Source organism: Pimephales promelas, chromosome 2 (assembly GCF_988280905.1).
Source record: "Pimephales promelas chromosome 2, fPimPro1.hap1.1, whole genome shotgun sequence".
NCBI classification, from domain to species: Eukaryota; Metazoa; Chordata; class Actinopteri; order Cypriniformes; family Leuciscidae; genus Pimephales; species Pimephales promelas.
This window is the reverse complement of record NC_142770.1, coordinates 47,605,118-47,622,563: the sequence shown is the minus strand read 5'-3', so window position 1 is coordinate 47,622,563 and position 17,446 is coordinate 47,605,118. Positions and strand designations below refer to the sequence as shown.

Genomic DNA, 17,446 nt, shown 5'->3' with positions numbered 1-17,446 from the left:
GGCGGCCGGTGCTGGGCGCACGCGATAGGAAACGGCAGCATTGCTGATACTTATTTTTAGCTCCATACAGACCGATTTCACGCAAAACAGGCATAAATTACATGCGTGAAGAAACGTGAGTTGGACGCTCAGCGGCAAGTTTTGAAATCACGGTGTGTTTGCTATTGTATTCTGAAACTGCTACTATGTAGGCCTATAGTAGGCTGTGTTATGAATCCTGGTTGACTTTATGATTAGTTAAATCTGTTTTGCACATGCATCGCCACAGAGTTAACCATTTCTGACAGTAACGTTACCGGCGGACAGCCTCTGTCTCGTTCACTTCACGTCTGTGGGCGTCAGTGTGGCCGCTCCAATTTACCATCAATGAAATCTAACCTTTGTGTAATTGACAGAATAACTAAAAAATATTTAGCTACCTAAAAGTTAAAGATTTTTAATAAAACTCAAGAGATGTGTGAAATTTCAGGATTTGTCAGTGACGTTAGTCTAGTAGAATTTTCTAAAAAATATTTTGTTTTGTTTTTTGTCACGCATGCATATCTTTTTTCCCTCATATTAAATATAAAAACGCTTGTCGACTGATATGTTTCCATTGTCTGAACTCCTTTGTTAATGGAGTATATAAACAGCCTTTTCAATATATTAGTATTAAGTGCATTTTCTGAGAATTTCTGTTTCAATTTTTTACTGCTTATGTCGAAATGTGCGCTGTTTGGTCCATCAGGGCTTTTGTCAACATATATATCAGAAAACATTTGGAATTAGTAAGTTTTCTGCGTATCAAATGCACGTAAAAACTCATTTTCGCGTATAAATTGCATGATAATACACAATGTATGCTAATGCATAGTCCTTCTTGAATCCTTATGTGAATTTAGGGGGGGGGGGCGGGGGTGAGGGTTCCAACATCTATGCACCTGCTAGTGAGTGAGTGCTATGTGAGTGGCTTTTGGATTAGACCTAATTGAATGGGAGTAAAGATAAACTTTGTGTGAACCGTTCTGAAAGTTTAAAAAGATTGGTATGCAAGGAGCCTTTGTTGTCACCTAGTTCATTATATGCAAATAAATTATAGGCTGTTACTGTTTTACACAGTGATATGTTCCGAATCCGAACGATGCATCTTAAAATTGAGGCATTCAAATTGACAACTGGTCCCTGGAATTTTTTTTATGAATATGCTGGTCCCTGGCACAAAAAAGGTTGCTTTAAACAACTGGTACAACGAGTCTATGAAACCCCTCCCTCAGAAACAGGCAGTGGGCTCAGATTGGTTAGTTTGGGCCAGTGTGTTGTTATTGGCTAAACTGTAACTCACGTTGTCTGGAAGATTCACTCCCATTACCTTCACGGGCGAAATGTGCATGTGCTTCGGTCCAATGTAAATAATGGTGCCGATAGTTGATACTGCAGTATCAGTAATCAGACCCACAAAGAGGCGATGAAGAGAGTCAAACAGAACCTCACCACACACGGCTCTTACAAATGTTTCTGAATGGTAATTTGCCTATGTTTTTTTTAACTTTATACACACGTTTGTTTTACACAATAACATTGAACTGACTGGCTACTAACGTTATATACACAAAGCCAGCGCTGGCATTTGATAAAACTAAAACACAAGGCTACGTCTAAAGTTATACATGAAAATACATTTAAAATGATGAAGTCTTAGCCTACTTACAGGTTGTGGCCCAACAACTGCTGCCTCTGGTTTTAAAGTTGGAACTGCTTCATGTTTTAGTAACAGTTTCTTGTTGAATCCAGTGTTGAATTTGTGGAGATTCTGGAGGCTGTCTTCCGTAAAATGCGCAGCACAGAGAGCTAAATTATGATCGTCATTTTCAGGAACATAATCAAACATAAATTGTATCCATAAATTGTATCCACTGTCAAAGTACAGAGTCCGTGGGAAGCCTGAACACAGAAGACCTGACAGCTGAGTGAACACAACACACTCGACGAGCCGCAGAAATATGGCCATGCCCTTTTTTTTGGATATTCCGGAGGGAGGGTTGATGTTAATGTGTGGGTTAGTGACGTCTAAAATCTAGCTGTAGTCCCAATCGAGTCGTTTTTGTAGGCATTAAACTTCCTGATTTTTAAAAGACGATATCTCTGCTTACACTGAACTTTCACCGCTGCAACTTTGCAGATACTGTTCATGCACCATCAGCAACATTACACACTATTTAAAAAGGAAAAAGTGAAATCACAATCAACCCCCCTTTAAGCACTCTCTCTCTCTCTCTCTCTCTCTCTCTCTAACACACACAAACATGTTGAGTTTTCATATTTTATGACTTATATACTGTACAAACTATCCCCTAATCCTAACTGATGTTTTTATAACAATGTGAAATAAATAAATATTGTATGTATTTTGTATTGACAGCATTGTTATTTTATTGTCTTGTTTATCTCTGAATATAGGCCTAATGTGTGTCATTGTTCTCTACAGGTTGTATAATTGTGGAGTCACAGATGAAGGTTGTGTTGCTCTGGCTTCAGCTCTGAGATCAAACCCCTCACACCTGAGAGATCTGGATCTGTCTGTGAATAAACTAGGAAACTCAGGAGTGAAGCAGCTTTCTGATCTACTGGCGAATCCTCACTGTAAACTGGAGACACTGAGGTAAGATCATCTGTACCATAAAGACTCTGAGTGAATAAGGATTAATATGTAGATAGCGTATAGGATATATGTTTGGTGTAAGCCCCATCCGGTGGTTCAGCGACAGATTTCTGCTTGAACCGTCAGATCCTGCCAGCGGTAGAAGACAGCGGTGAGGAGTCTCTCTGATGAGGATTAGTTTATTTTTTACTAGCGCCAACACAGATTTAAAATGTTGCGATATGATTTGGTCAAAGGTTTAATAGACAGAGGAATTGGAAGTAGACTGTGTGTGTGTTTGAATGGAGATCGAAGTGTTTTAAAGATGAATCGTGCAGCTCTACTGTCTTATCTCTTGTATTAATACACTCATAGATATAGGGTCTGGACCACACTAATTATTCATATTCATTATATTTAATGAATATAAAGGTCTATGAAACTTTTTAAAACGGTTACAGAGTACTTTAAAGCGGCATTCGGTAACTCTAGCCACTTATTCGCTGATTTTCACTTTTCTCGCATGTTTTCTCAACGAGCTCCCTCTACAGCTGTGGTGCGAATATTTCACAACACTGTCGTAAATTCAGTTGCGGCGCCCTCCTCCGCTTTCTACTGTAGACACACTCATGTGCTTTTGGTATTGTCGGATCCGGTGTGTTGAACAAATGAGTCCCAGACACTCCAATTTTATCGTGTGGAGCTATGTCTACCGAGGTGGGTAGACATAGCTCATTTAACATTGCATCATTTAACATTGACATCATTTAACATTGACATCATAGCATTATTTAACATTGACATGTACATTTTGTATTCTGTTATCAACCATAACCCGTAACAGGGGGTGGGCGGATGTTTCTAGCAAACATTACCGCTTATTCTTATCTTAGTTATAGATTAATCTACCCCCAAAAGGAAATGTGATGAAGTTTATCTTCTATCACGTTGCAGTCTTTTCTAATGTAGAGAGGAGAGGGGGGGACTGGTTATTTAAACATCCAAATGATTTCTAAATGGATTTATTGAGTTGAAATAGTTGCCAAGTGCTGCTTAAAGACTGATAACAGACTTTTACGACCTCAAAGGAATGTGGCCACATGGGCCACTTGCTTAAGAGAGAGACAATCTTTAATAGAAATTTTGCGGTATTACTCTGATCTATAAAGGAACATGCCTCCCAGAAACTGTGATGATTTACTGTCTCGTGTACTATTATGTATAGCACTATGGGATGTTTTGATTGGTATGTATGTGGTGGTACAACCAGCCAATGGTCAATATATGGGTCAATGGGGACCCATTCATTGGACGAACTGATTCATTGATCGTAATATTAATTCAGCCACATCAAGTTAATCCAATTAACTTACCCAAATATTCAGAATTAATAATAACAAGTTATTGATTATTAATATTCCAAAGAGATGATTCGTTACATTGATGATAACACGTTTCAACCTCTGTTGGAGCAAGAGCGGCTAACTTCTGTCAACCTCATCTATAAGCAACGACAATTTTTTTAAAAATTTTATTTTAAACAAAATTAATCACACAATAGTTTGGTGAATTGATTTTTTTCTCCCAGCCCTAACACACGCACACACGTTCCTTAAAATGTTTACAAACACATTAAACACATGCACATGTTCGGTTTCCATGTTTTATGGGTACTTATGAAATAATGATTTTTATACTGTACAAACTGTAGGCCTATATTCAATCTCATAAATTAATGTAATTAACAACATGAACTAATGAGTATTTTATATAGTTCATATTGACAGCATTATGTTATTTATAGTTTAAGTGTTGTGTTTATCTCTGGATATAGGCTTAATGTGTGTCATTGTTCTCTACAGGTTGAGTAAGTGTGGAGTCACAGATGAAGGTTGTGTTGCTCTGGCTTCAGCTCTGAGATCAAACCCCTCACACCTGAGAACACTGAGTCTGCATGGGAATAAACTAGGAGACTCAGGAGTGAAGCTGCTGGAGGATCTGAGGGATGATCCACATTATAAACTGGAGATACTAGTGTAAGAATAGTTTTTAACGATTTCTACATTCTGTGTAAATGCACATTTAGGGATTTTATGGCGCTTCAGATTTGGTTTCTGTGCCGCTTTTTCTGTGTAAAGATGCCTTATGTGTGTGACAATCTGGAATTTTGGATGTTTGTTCTTGACTGATATTAAATCTGTAGTGAGTGCAGGGCTCCAGACTAACTTTTTTCACCTCCGTCCTGGAACCGTCCAAATAATTTCAACCACTCTAAAGTGAATGTCAACCATACCAAAATGAAAATTGTGGTTTCTGTACTTTGTTATTATCATCTATAGTTGTTAGACAAAGTTGTTAATACACACCTACTTCCGGTGGCGCTGAGGGTATGTTTTGAATATCGCGACGCAGGCCTGCTGGTTTTTACTGAGTCCGTGATCAAGCTGGAGGGTTTCTCCCTTGTCTAAGCAGACAGGAATGAAACTTCGGGGAAAAGTCGAGGGGGAGGCATCTGTATGAGTGACAGATGGTGCAGGAACTATTCTGTGAGAGAGATTGTGTGCAGCCCTGATATTGAACTGCTGTGCATTTCTCTAAGACCTTTTTACCTCCCGAGGGTATTTGGCAATATTGTAATCTGCTCAGCGCATGTCCCACCCAGCGGGAATGCGGCCCGAGCTGCAGATCGTGTTACAGACTGTGTCCACAATCAACTGCAAAGCACTCCGGGAGCCCCAGTTTTTATTCTTGGAGATTTTAACCACTGTAAATTGGAACTATCACTTCCAGGATTTGAACAATATGTCAAGTGGGGCACTAGAGACAATAGAGTGTTTGACAAATGCTATGGTAATATAAGACATGCATAGAGAGCAAGACAGTATAGACTGACTGACTGAGTATAGAGACACTGAAGGGTTCTTTTCTCTGTACAAACTGGGACATCATGGTTTAGGCATTGATGAAGCCACTGACACAATTATAGAATACATACAATTTTGTGAGGATTGTGTGGCCACTAAGAAGGTTATTACAATCTATCCTAACAATAAGCCATACATAACCAGAGAGTTAAAGGACTGTATCAACCGGAAAAAAATAGCTTTTAGGAATCGTGATAGGTTTGGGTAGAAATTAGTTCAAAGGGAGCTTAATCAGTTGTTAAAGGAGGCAAGAAGGAAACACAGAGATGTCATAGAACAGAATTTTGCTTCTATGGACTAAAAACTCTGGGTCTCCATGAAAGCTGTTCAGTCACTTTTCAGTCATGTATGTAAAAATAAATCTGCAGGCCCTGATGGCATCTCTGCTTTTCTTGTAAAAACATTTGCAGCAGAGTTAACCCCTGCATGGTGCCCTGTGTTTCAGAGGTCTGCAGATTCCCATCTCGTTTCTGCCCTCTGGAAAAAAATCAACCATTATTCCCATTCCAAAGAAATCCTGTCCTGTAGAAAACAATGATAATAGACCGGTAGCATTAACTTCTGTTGTCATGAAATGTTTTGAAAAATACATGGTATCTACACTGAAATCTGTAGTTAATCAGTCCCTCCAGGATTTCGCGATGTCGCGATCGCAACTATTAACGCAACTTCAACAAATCCACGTGAATTCAGTGCGCCTTGCAATTTTGAAAAATCACCGCAACTTTTCTGCAACTTTGACGAATCATCGCGCCGCGGTCTCCTGCAAAGCGTCGTCATACGTCAGCAAACTCACTTGTTTTGTTCAGAAGACGCAGCAGATGTGGACTGCCAACGTCTCACATTTAGGCTACCTACAAAAATAACAGAAAAGGCCAATGTTGCCAACTTAGTCTTTGTCGCTATATTTAGTGATATAAAAAAGCGACTAGAGACAAATCTAGCGGCTTTTTGGACAAACCTCAGTAACCAAATGTTGCCAGCACAATCCTGCGAGCGCGAGGTTTGCTTTCTCCCTGCCGTCACACCTCTCTCTGCGTCCCTGTTCAGTGAACGGCTGCAGTAGAGGAGCAGCACGGCAGCTGACAGACGCGAATGAGCAGTGTTGTTTCCACGGACTTATCACTTATCTGCTTCTCTTTTGTTTTATATTTAAAGAATTGAGTTTGACCATTTTATTTTCCTTTCTTTTCTTGTGTTTATCACTTGTAATAGGCTACACACTATCACAGTGCATTAGTTCACCCAGTTCCTGAACTCTCTCAATTCAGAAAATTTTACACATAAAAATAGCTAGCCGACTCGTTCTATTGTCTAACAAAAAAAATTAAGCAAATGAGAACAGCTTTATTGGATATGCGGCTATATTATATTATATTATATTAGCTATATTAAAATACATTATCAAACATTTGGTTTTTCCACCATTTAACTTTAGTGGCTATTCCTAAAACTGTATTTTGCACTTTATTAGTATTGGCATCTTTCAACATAAATGCTGCTTAATGTTTGTGAGGTTTTGCACATTGACTTTTTTGCAGGTGCAGATCTTGTTTAAAAAAAAAGAAGAAGCTTAGTTTGTTAGGTTTTGCTGTGTCTTCAAATCGTTTGTTTTGCCTTTTATGGTTACTAATGGTTAGTTAGTTTGTTCGTGTGTTACAAAGTGTGTGACTTTGTCTCTTAAGTCAATTCTGGACTACAATAGAGCAGATGCAGATGATGAACAGTGTTTTCTGTGGGACATAATAAGTCCATTTGGGGTGGACTTTGGACTTTTCTCTCTTAGTAAACCTATAACATGCACAAAAAAATATAACAACACAATAAAGAAAAGGGGAAAAGCCAAAAAGCATAATATGGGCATTTTAAGTAAAAATCTATCTATCTTTGCCGTTTTAACCTATAAAAACATGCAGAAGAACATTGCAACTTTTATCGCAACTTTTTAAAAAAGCGGCCGCAACATCAGGCATTTTAGGCCGCAACAATCACAAAAAAGGCCCGCGAAATCCTGGAGGGACTGGTTAATACTGAATTAGATCTACTCCAGTTTGCTTATAGGCAAGGGTGGAGTACAGACGATGCAATTAATAGCATCTCCCACCTAACTCTTAAGCATCTGGAGGATCCTAATGGGCCTTTCACACTTTCGATGTTATATGTGTACACGCACACACATATATACATACATATATATACGTATATATATATATATATATATATATATATATATAATATCATATGGCATTGCGCAGCGCAAATCACGTTGTATCTGAAGGGCAACGCTCAACCAAGCGGCCAGCGCAGCGCATACAGCGTCCTGTGTGAAAGCCCCTTAAGGCATATGTACGCCTTTTGTTTTTGTTTTTTGTTATTGATTTTAGTTCTGCTTTTAATACATTACGGCCTCATCTGCTCTTACAGAAAATGATTCCGATGAATGTTAACCCCTTCATTATTAAGTGGTTTTATTCATTTTTAATAGAGAAAACCCAAAATGTCAGGATCAATGATTCACTTTCGGAATACAGATGTATCAGTATGGGTGCACCTCAGGGCTGTGTAAGCTCACCAGTCCTGTTCACCCTTTATACTAACGACTGCGCTAATAGTCTCCTGGGTAATGTTTTTTTTTTTTTAATTTTCTGATGACACTGACATTCTCAGTCTGCTTCACCAGAACTCAGACCCGTCGTTGTATTTCGCTGAGGTTAATAAATTTGTTCAGTGGTGTGACAAGAACTATCTCACTATTAACATTAAAAAATCTAAGGAGATGGTATTTGACCCTCGTTCGGTGGGGGATCATTCCCCATTGTTCATTCATAGTGAAGAGATCGAAAAAGTCACTTCTTATCCACAAGTTTCCGAGGGGCGCTCCTGTAAAAAATAAAGTGGGTGAAACTTCCGGTAAGGCGGCGGAAGTAGCATTCCAATGGTATTTTGTGTGTTAGTTAGCGAAGAGGCTAGCTTTGTTTTGGAGAATTAAAGACGCAAATCTTTATGAGAGATGTCGTTACCCAGCTGGCATTTTAACGTTGATTTACCGGTGAAACAACGTCAGGGACCAAGGTTGGATCAACATTGGATTATGTTTCGATTTTGCAAATCTAATCAACGTTGATTTTGCAACGTTGTTTCCCCGTTGACATCATGAATGTTGTTTCACTGTTGATGTCGCAACGTTGTTTCATGGTCTCTCCTTTCAATATGGGTGAGTAAAGGTTGTATGTCGAAGTTAAACCAACATTTAATTATGCATCGGTTTTGCAAATTGAATCAACGTTGCTATCGTGATATTGTTTCAGTCTTACCTTTCAACATGGGAGAATACAATTATACATTAAATTACAACGTAGTTTGAATACACGATCACAACAATGCTAACTGATTTGGTGATTAACTGTAGCCTACATTAAAACATTGTTTAATGTCAAATGACTGACAGCAATGGCTTAATTACAAACACATTTAATAAAGAGTTAGCACATGCTCAAGATTGTAAAACAAGTTTTATTTTGGAAAACAAAACAAAAAAGTCTAAAAATACTTTCTACATCTGAAAACTTTAACTTGCAGTGTTTTCAAAGTAATGTTAAAGTAAAGTACAAATCTGAATGGAATACTTAAGACAGTTTTTGTTCAATTACAGTAAAACTTAGATGAAATACATTTAATATTTTAAGTGTACAGTAACAGTAGAAAAACTTAGCATCTCAATAAAATGCGACAGCCTTTTGCATTGCTCTAGTAGAGTCCCAGCTTGAGGTCTGCTCCGATGCCATCGCTTCCACTTTTTCCCTCTTCACTTCTTGTCTGCTCTCTGTACGATCCTGTAGCTCATAAATAAAAGCAAAAACAGTTAAAACTGAATACAAAACATTTTTTACAAGATTTTCACTTACACTGTTCAATAACAGTCGAGTTGAAAAAGTATACAACACTATCCAAGGCATGTTATGTAAGATGTAAATGTACAATATCAACCATAATTAACAAGCAGTTCTTCAGAGCCCCAAGGTGGAATTGATTGCTGCTTAATATTAAAGGTCACTTTGAAATTAATTTTTGATATGTTTTATCTTACCTCAAGGGCATCCAAGATGTAGGTGTCTTTGTTTCCACAGTATTTTCAATTTAGACATTTTTAGGTCAAACCGTTCTTGTCTGTCAGTCATATAATGGAGGTCTATGGTCACCACCTCAAAGAGCATGCAAAGAAGTCCAGATTAAACATGATTTAATGACTCATAAATGTAAGTACACATTGATGGCCTAAGACACGAAACGAACGGTTTGTGTGAGAAAACCAACAGTATTTAGGCCTATATCGTTTTTACCTCTTGTAACCACAGCCAAGTCCAAGTGATCTGAAGGCATAATCGGTCTGCGCAAGTGCCGAAAGTGATTCATTGTTTACACAGAGATTTCGGAAGTTTTAACTGTCACTGGGATCTAAACATATTTAGATATATAGGAAATCGCAATAAAACTTCAGAATCTCTGTGTAAAAAATGAATGACGTACACACGCAAGAGATCACTCCCGGCGCATGCGCAGACCGAAGCGCCCGTGCCTTTAGATCAGTTGGACGTGGCTGTGGTTACAAGAGGTAAAAACGAAATAAATACTGTTAGTTTTCTCACACAAACTGCTCGTTTCGTGTCTTAGGCCATCAATGTGTACTTACATTTACGAGTCATTAAATCATGTTTAATCTGGACTTCTCTGTGCATGCTCTTTGAGGTGGGCCCCATAAATCTCCATTACATGACTGACAGACAAGAACGGTTTAACCTAAAAATGTCAAAATTGAAAATACTCTGGAAACAAAGACACCATCTTGGATGCCCTTGAGGTAAGATAAAACATATAAAAAATTAATTTCAAAGTGAACTATCCCTTTGAACCGTGATTAATTTTTCAGGATTCGTTGAAAGTTCAAGAGAAAAGCAATTAATTAAAATATATATATGAAGAGTTCAGATGCAAAAGCCTCTAAATGCCATTTGAAATTTTCTTCTTTAATGATGATTTTTATCAAACTTGTATATAAGTGAAATTACTGAACTTAAATATACAAGTTTGATAAAAATCATCATTAAAGAAGAAAATTTCAAATGGCATTTAGAGGCTTTTGCATCTGAACTCTTCATATATATATATTGCATTACTATAAATGTCTTTACTGTCACTTTTGATCAATTTAATGTGTCCTTTCTGAAGAAAAGTATTTCTATTTTATATATATATATATATATAAAAAAAATCATATTGACCCCAAACTTTTGAACGGTAGTGTACATTTTTATTAAATTGAGTAAAATCAAATCATAAAAGGTCAATGAATGCATACCAGAAGTGATAGCAGCTAAAGAAAAATCCTCCACCAAATTGCCAGTAATCATATGGATCCTTGGTGAGTCTGGAAGGGCAAACAAGAAATGATTCAATGAAAAGCTCTAAAAAAGCCCTAAAAAAGCAGGATTTTTTTTTTACATTCCATAAACAATCTTAAAATGTATTTAATACTACAAACGTTTGCCATTATAACACATTCACACAACATGAACAGAGTACTGTCATCTTTGAGACTGTTAGTTATTACATGATTAAAATGTAAATGCATATTTAAAGCATGGCAATCCCATCAGAAAAATGTGTATCATAGAAAGGGAAGCACACAAAAAAGCCAACTGGTACATCAAAATCAAGCCATAATATAATGTTACCTGCAGCCTTTATCCTGTTATGACATGTCTGAGGGTCTTTCCCTTAATGTTTTCCAGTGAATTAAAGACAGGACTGATGAAGGTAGGTGACATGACCTTTCACTGCGGCACGTCAGAGGAAGAAAGACAAAAGTACAAAAAGTTACTCAGACTTTCTATCAGTAAATGTCGTTCTTTGATGATGAGAATCATACTTTATATATACTTTATATTAATCCCAGTGTAGGTTTTTGAAAGAGTGTGTAAAATTGACATGAAACAAAACAAAAACAACTTACTGTAGTTGGTGGATTTGTCTCTATTTGGGTGTTCTCCCCCCGAAAAAATCATATTCCAATGCTTAACCTAAAACAAATATAAACAAATATAATCATTGGCAGTTATCAGTGTTCTTAGAGGTTTTGAACTTCTAACGAATAAATTACGATTTTATCACTTTATTCCGAGACTAACCTCTCATGCATTTAAGCTAACACAAACCACCAACAACAACGCACAGCAGTGTCAGATGGTAACGTAAGATACATGAATAAACTTAATAATATCTCTAGCGCGCTTCACTGATGCAGTAGAAAAACACTCATTTGCAGGCTGCTGCATTAGGCCTATATCCGTTACCAGTTTGTAAAAACTTGTCTACAGACAGTAAAAAATGAAGATAATGATCTTCATTAACGGGTGATTATCAGCTTATAGCGTTACCCACAAACTAAATTTACACTCTATTCAACAGATTTCAACAGAACAGAACAGAACGTTAATACCTTTTAAACATTTATTGATATTTGTTAACATATCTAAAGTGAAACTGTGGTAACGACATACATTAAGGACAGGAACATAACGTTTAACGTTCACGTTAGACTGTTAAGAATGAAAAATGTTGTCTTACCTTTAGTGATTTCGCCAGTATTTTTTACAGACCACGTAACATTACGACCCCATCCTCTGTTCACATTCCAGCTTTTGTCCTTCATTGACATCACAACTCAAATTCGCTCAAAATAAGAATTTAACAAGAATTTTTAAAATAATCCGTGTCCGACGGGGTAATAATCAGCAGAGCAGATGCTCACCTCATACCGACTCAAACAATAACGGACGTATTTTCAAACTTAAAATAGGCGCGCATTTTGTCATTGGCCAGTTTCCTGGAAGACAGAAAGATTAACCAATCATGATCAAAGTAAACCGGTGAAACAACCAATAACAGTAGTTTCAGCGTAGTAACGTAGCGAAATGTGTATATATTTAGTTTGCACTTTGCAGTCTGTATTTATTTAATTCATTTGTCAAATGGTGTTTTCATGACAGTGTATGATTTAAAAAAAATAATAATAAAGCATGGTAAACTGTTAGGTAAGCACACAGTATTGTAAATCCACACAAAATCACAAAGCAAAAAGTTTCTGCTGCACTCTTGAGATTGAAATTATTGGAGAGTTGTCTATAATGATAATAATTATATTTTAACATAGCCATTGAAAGGCTGTATTATCAGAATATCATTAAATGCTAATAATGATCATAAACTTTATAAGGCAGATTTCTGTTGTATGTTGTTGAAAACATTACGTTGTTCCAACGTACAGATCTTGTACAAATTTCAACGTTGATTTAGGAGTGTTTTCTTAACATTTTTCAACCGTTTAGCATTAAACGTTATATCAACGTTGTTTCAATGTTAAAACAACAACTGACATTATTTCAACCATATTTCAACGTTGAAGGTCGGTCGTATGCCAGCTGGGTACGGAGCTCAGGGACAACATGTGCTGTTTGCGGTTGTATGTATAACCGGATTAAACTAGTTCAGTGGCTTAAACGTGATTGTTTTGAACATAAGCTGAAAACGAAATCTGAGTGATCCTACCAGTCTCTGATCCTGCCAATGACTGTAGTTTCCATCACCTCCCAAAAGACGACGAATCTTCCTGTGTACATTTGTTTAAATTCTTAATATTCTATAAACTCTATCAGCATGTGATTGGCTGTTCGCTACTGATGTTACACCTAAACTCAGGATCAAAGCCTGTGTTGACAGTAGGGGTGTGCAAAAAAATCGATTCACATTTGAATCACGATTCAATCTTTACCGATTCAGAATCGATTCATAGAATTCCAAAAATCGATTCATAGGCTATATTTTTTAATGGCGTGCAGGGGCGGAGTGGCAATCGGGTAAGTCGGGACTTTTACCGGTGGTCCGGTAGTGTTTCTATGGTTTCGAGGCTGCGAGGGCCGGTCTGATAAATAGTTATTGCAAGTTCTTGCCGCCCGCTGGTCAAACTGTGCAGCCACTCTGCTCAACCCGTAAATAAACAACGCATTCTCATCCCAAAGCGCCATATACAACGCTTTTGTACGCAGATCTTATGTTTGAGTTCTGTAGATCTTTTGCCAAGCGTGTCAGAGGTTACGGGTTCTAAACCGCACTCGTATAGTTTTTTCTCTCTCTCATCAAAACCGAATATGTTCATCACGTTTGTGTGCATTTTATTTTGTGATTTCACCGGAGTCTCCACAACGGCGATAGATTGAAGCGCGCGTCCGAGAGAAGACTGCGCGAGCCACAGAGAACACTGTATGTCCATGACACTGATTGCAGCGGACACGACCGCTCAGCTTGATTTCAAAAACAACAGGTCTCTTATTTAATAGCAACCTAAATGAATGCTCTGCTAGTTAACTGGAGATACCCGCAAATTACGCGCCTATGAACGACTTCACTGGATCTAAACAAATCAATCTAACCATAGATGTTACCAGTAGCGGTGGCTTTTTTAAATCTATTTAAAATATTTTCGCAAGGGTTCTATGAAATTAGTATATATTTTTAGGAAGTTCAATGTGCCCAGTCGAGTTCACATTTCAACAGTCAACCTGGTAGCTGAAGTAGGCCTACTCCTTAAACCACATTTAGCATAATTGTTTGTTTGATCTGACTATAGCACTTTAAAGCTAAATGTAAAAGCTTTTTATTTAAGTTTTATTTTAAACTTGAATTAAATGTATTTAAAAGCTGGCCAAAGCTTGGCACTTCACACTTTTTAGTTGCAAAAGTTTTTATTTTTGTATGAAGACATATAAAGTAATATCAAACTTTTCTTTTAAATTATGTCTACTGCAATCAATCACATAGGAAAAAGTAAACTACATTTATGTAGACCTGCGAATCGTTTTTTGAATCGAGAATCGTTTTTGAATCGAAAATCGATTTTGAATCGAATTTCGAGACAAAAAATCGGTATCGAATCGAATCGTGACATTTTCTGAATCGTGCACCCCTAGTTGACAGAATACCAAATGTGCCAGTTAATGTATTCAAGCAGCACATTCATTTATAATTTTGAATAAACTCCAAAGCACAATGACTAAGTGTATTTTTTTATTTTAATTGTTTGTCAGCTCGCACAACTGTCTGTCACCATGCCTTGTCTTGATGAGTATTGATAATTAATGTTATTATAATACTCCCAACCAACTACTGCGGAGGGTAAAGGTACTGTTATTTCACCCTTTGGAATTTCATTGAGGTTGTGTTCCCACATCGTTAGCTAGTTTGGATCGCTATAACTTGAATGACTGTCAACTGTTGAATGAACGAGTGTCAAGCATGTCAAATCGCGCTTTGTTTACTTCCAACCGGAAGGCATCATAGGGCGTAGGAAACTTGTGGATAGGTATTTGGGTATCCATCTGGATAACCTTTTAAGCTGGAGTGATCATGTTGAGCACATATGTTCTCGTTTACAGCAAAGCCTGTATTTCTTACGTTTGGTGTCAGCCGGAATATTATGTATTTATTCTACCAGGCAGTGATGGAAAGTGTCATCTGGTACGGGATGACGGTGTGGTTCGGCAATCTCTCCACACAGTCTAAATCAAAGTTACAGAGACTGATACAGACTGCTATGAAGGTGATGGGGAGGACAGAAAACCTTTCCCTTCAGTCCCTCTATGAGCAGTCAGTACTCAGGCAGGCGCGGAGAGTATTGCTGGACCCGTCCAACATCCTTCATATGGAATATGATCTCTTGCCCTCTGGCAGAAGGTACAGAATCCCCAAAACTAAATTAAACCACTTTAAATACTCTTTCGTACCTACTTCTATCAAAATTCTAAACCAAAATTTTAAATAGATTTGTACACTGAGGCCTGTGATCTCTCCACCATCTCTATCTCCTCTCCTTTTCAGAGTCGGAGTGGGTGAGGGCGCCCCATGTCTAAAATCAAAGACCAACTCTTTGGTCTTGGATGTATTTAGAAGCAACTGGGAAGCTTCACACCATTCAGCAAATTCATGCAACACTGGACCATGTTCAGTTTCATCTTGCTCCAGTAAACTGATCACAGCAGTATCATCTGCAAATTTAATTATGTGATGTCCTTGGTAACTACTGCGACAACAGTCAGTGTACAATATATATAGTAGTGGTGACAAGACGCTACCCTGTGGTATCCCAATTGAAGTAAAGCGGACCCCAGATAGTGTGTTACCCACCCTTACTCGTTGTGGCCTCCCACTCAGGAAATCCAAGATCCATTGGAAATTGTCTCTAAGTCTGTTTGCTAAAATTTGTGGATGAATTGTATTGAATGCTGATGAAAAGTCAGCAAATAAAACGCGAGCATGTGTTTTACAACCTTCCAGGTGTTTATACAGATAATTTAAAAGCACTAAAATGGCATCGTCCGTCCCCCTCCCAAATCTATAGGCAAATTGTAGAGGGTCAAGGGCGTCTCTACAAGAGTTCATGATGTGCGCTTTTATGAGCCGCTTAAGTGATTTAACTAGAAGAGAAGTGAGGGCGATGGGCCTGTAATCCTTGGTTGAGGATGGGTGGGAGACTTTGGGAAGGGGTGTCACAATTGCTGTTTTCCAAAGCAGTGGAACCACCTGGGTGTCCATTGAGCGCTGGAAGAGGGAACAAAAAATCCCGCTTAATTGGGCCGCACAGTGCTTCAGCACTCTGCCTCCAATGTTATCCGGGGCCGGACTTTTCTGTACATTAATCCTCTCAAACACTCGCTGGACCATCTCCTCCTTAATGATCAAAGTGCTCTCCATCCCAGCATCGTCTATCATAATCTGTTGCCAGGCCGAGACATTATCACTGTCGTTTATTTCAAAACGGGTAAAGTGCTCATTTCAATTGTTGGCCAGTGCAAAGGATGCTTTGTCATCAAAAAAGTGAATTTTTTTCCCTGTCTTAGATGGGGCGTTGGCCATCAACTTAATACCAGTCCATGCAGCCCTTGAATTCCCCATAGACAGGGTACTCTGTACCTTGTCCTTGTACTGACACTTGGCCTTGTGGATCTCCTTATTGACCTTCCTTTGCATATCTTTCCTATTCTGTAAGCCTGCAGCGAATACTCTCTTTTTCTCATTTTGTGTGTCCTTTAGTTCCTTTGTCACCCACGATTTATTTTTTGGGTACACCTTGATGGTCTAAGTTGGAATGACCGCACTCACACAAAAGTCTATGTAGCCCAAGATAGCCTCTGTCTGTTCATGCAAATCAGCTGAAGCGTCCTCGAAGATGGACCAGGATGTACACTCCAGGCATCCTTTTAACGTCTCAATACTGTCCTCATCCCACATTTCCTATTAAGTCACTTCCTGTTTGTCCTTCCTGGTACTGCACGGAAACAAGGAGACAGACCGGGGGTGCTTCTCAATATCCCTCCTCGTCTCCTCGCTCCTCCGTCCTCCCTCCATTGACCCGGAAACCGATCGAGCTCAGCCATCTTGAAGGACATCTCAATTCTCTAATTGCACCGTGAGGAGATAGGAGGCTTCCTGAGGAGTCATAAGCGAGGATACACAGGTGCATCCTACGTGGAACTGTTTTATTGACTAAACGTGACGCACGTGTCAATTCTCCTCCCCCTTCACATAGGTCACAATCATTTTAATTTATACTTTACCTTTGCAGTTTATATAAACCACACATCTCAGATATTTCAACAGTATAGCCTATCTTTATTATTATTTATTATGAATTTATTAAATAACCAAACTTCAACAACATAAGGGCAGATCCTTTTAGCGCTGCTGGTGACACTGTGGAGTGAAGCTCGAGTGATCAAGTATTCCAATGGATGTAAAAAAGCTTTTATTCGATTCCTCTGTCCTCCTTTCCTTTCCTCGCTTCCTTCCCTCGCGT

General features: G+C 38.3%; 1 protein-coding gene and 1 long non-coding RNA gene across 6 annotated transcripts in view; one reads left to right on the top strand and one right to left on the bottom strand.

Annotated features, from left to right (window-relative positions):
• LOC148997664 (NACHT, LRR and PYD domains-containing protein 3-like) overlaps nucleotides 1–17,446 on the top strand; it is an 88,300-nt gene that overhangs the window by 67,334 nt on the left and 3,520 nt on the right. For all 4 annotated transcript variants that reach the window (XM_089123248.1, XM_089123259.1, XM_089123262.1 and 1 more), the window contains 2 exons: nucleotides 2,465–2,638; nucleotides 4,480–4,653. In XM_089123248.1, the coding sequence (XP_088979374.1) occupies nucleotides 2,465–2,638; nucleotides 4,480–4,653 (348 nt within the window). The remainder of the gene's footprint in view (nucleotides 1–2,464; nucleotides 2,639–4,479; nucleotides 4,654–17,446) is intronic.
• Nucleotides 9,035–12,190, bottom strand: LOC120486870 (uncharacterized). 2 transcript variants are annotated; one of them, XR_016147482.1, is made up of 5 exons: nucleotides 12,166–12,190; nucleotides 11,552–11,618; nucleotides 11,274–11,375; nucleotides 10,898–10,966; nucleotides 9,035–9,374 (listed from the first exon to the last, which is right to left on the bottom strand). It is a non-coding gene; the product is annotated as an uncharacterized LOC120486870 (long non-coding RNA). The 2 variants fall into 2 exon arrangements; XR_016147481.1 differs by lacking the exon at nucleotides 12,166–12,190 and having other exon boundaries at nucleotides 11,552–11,708.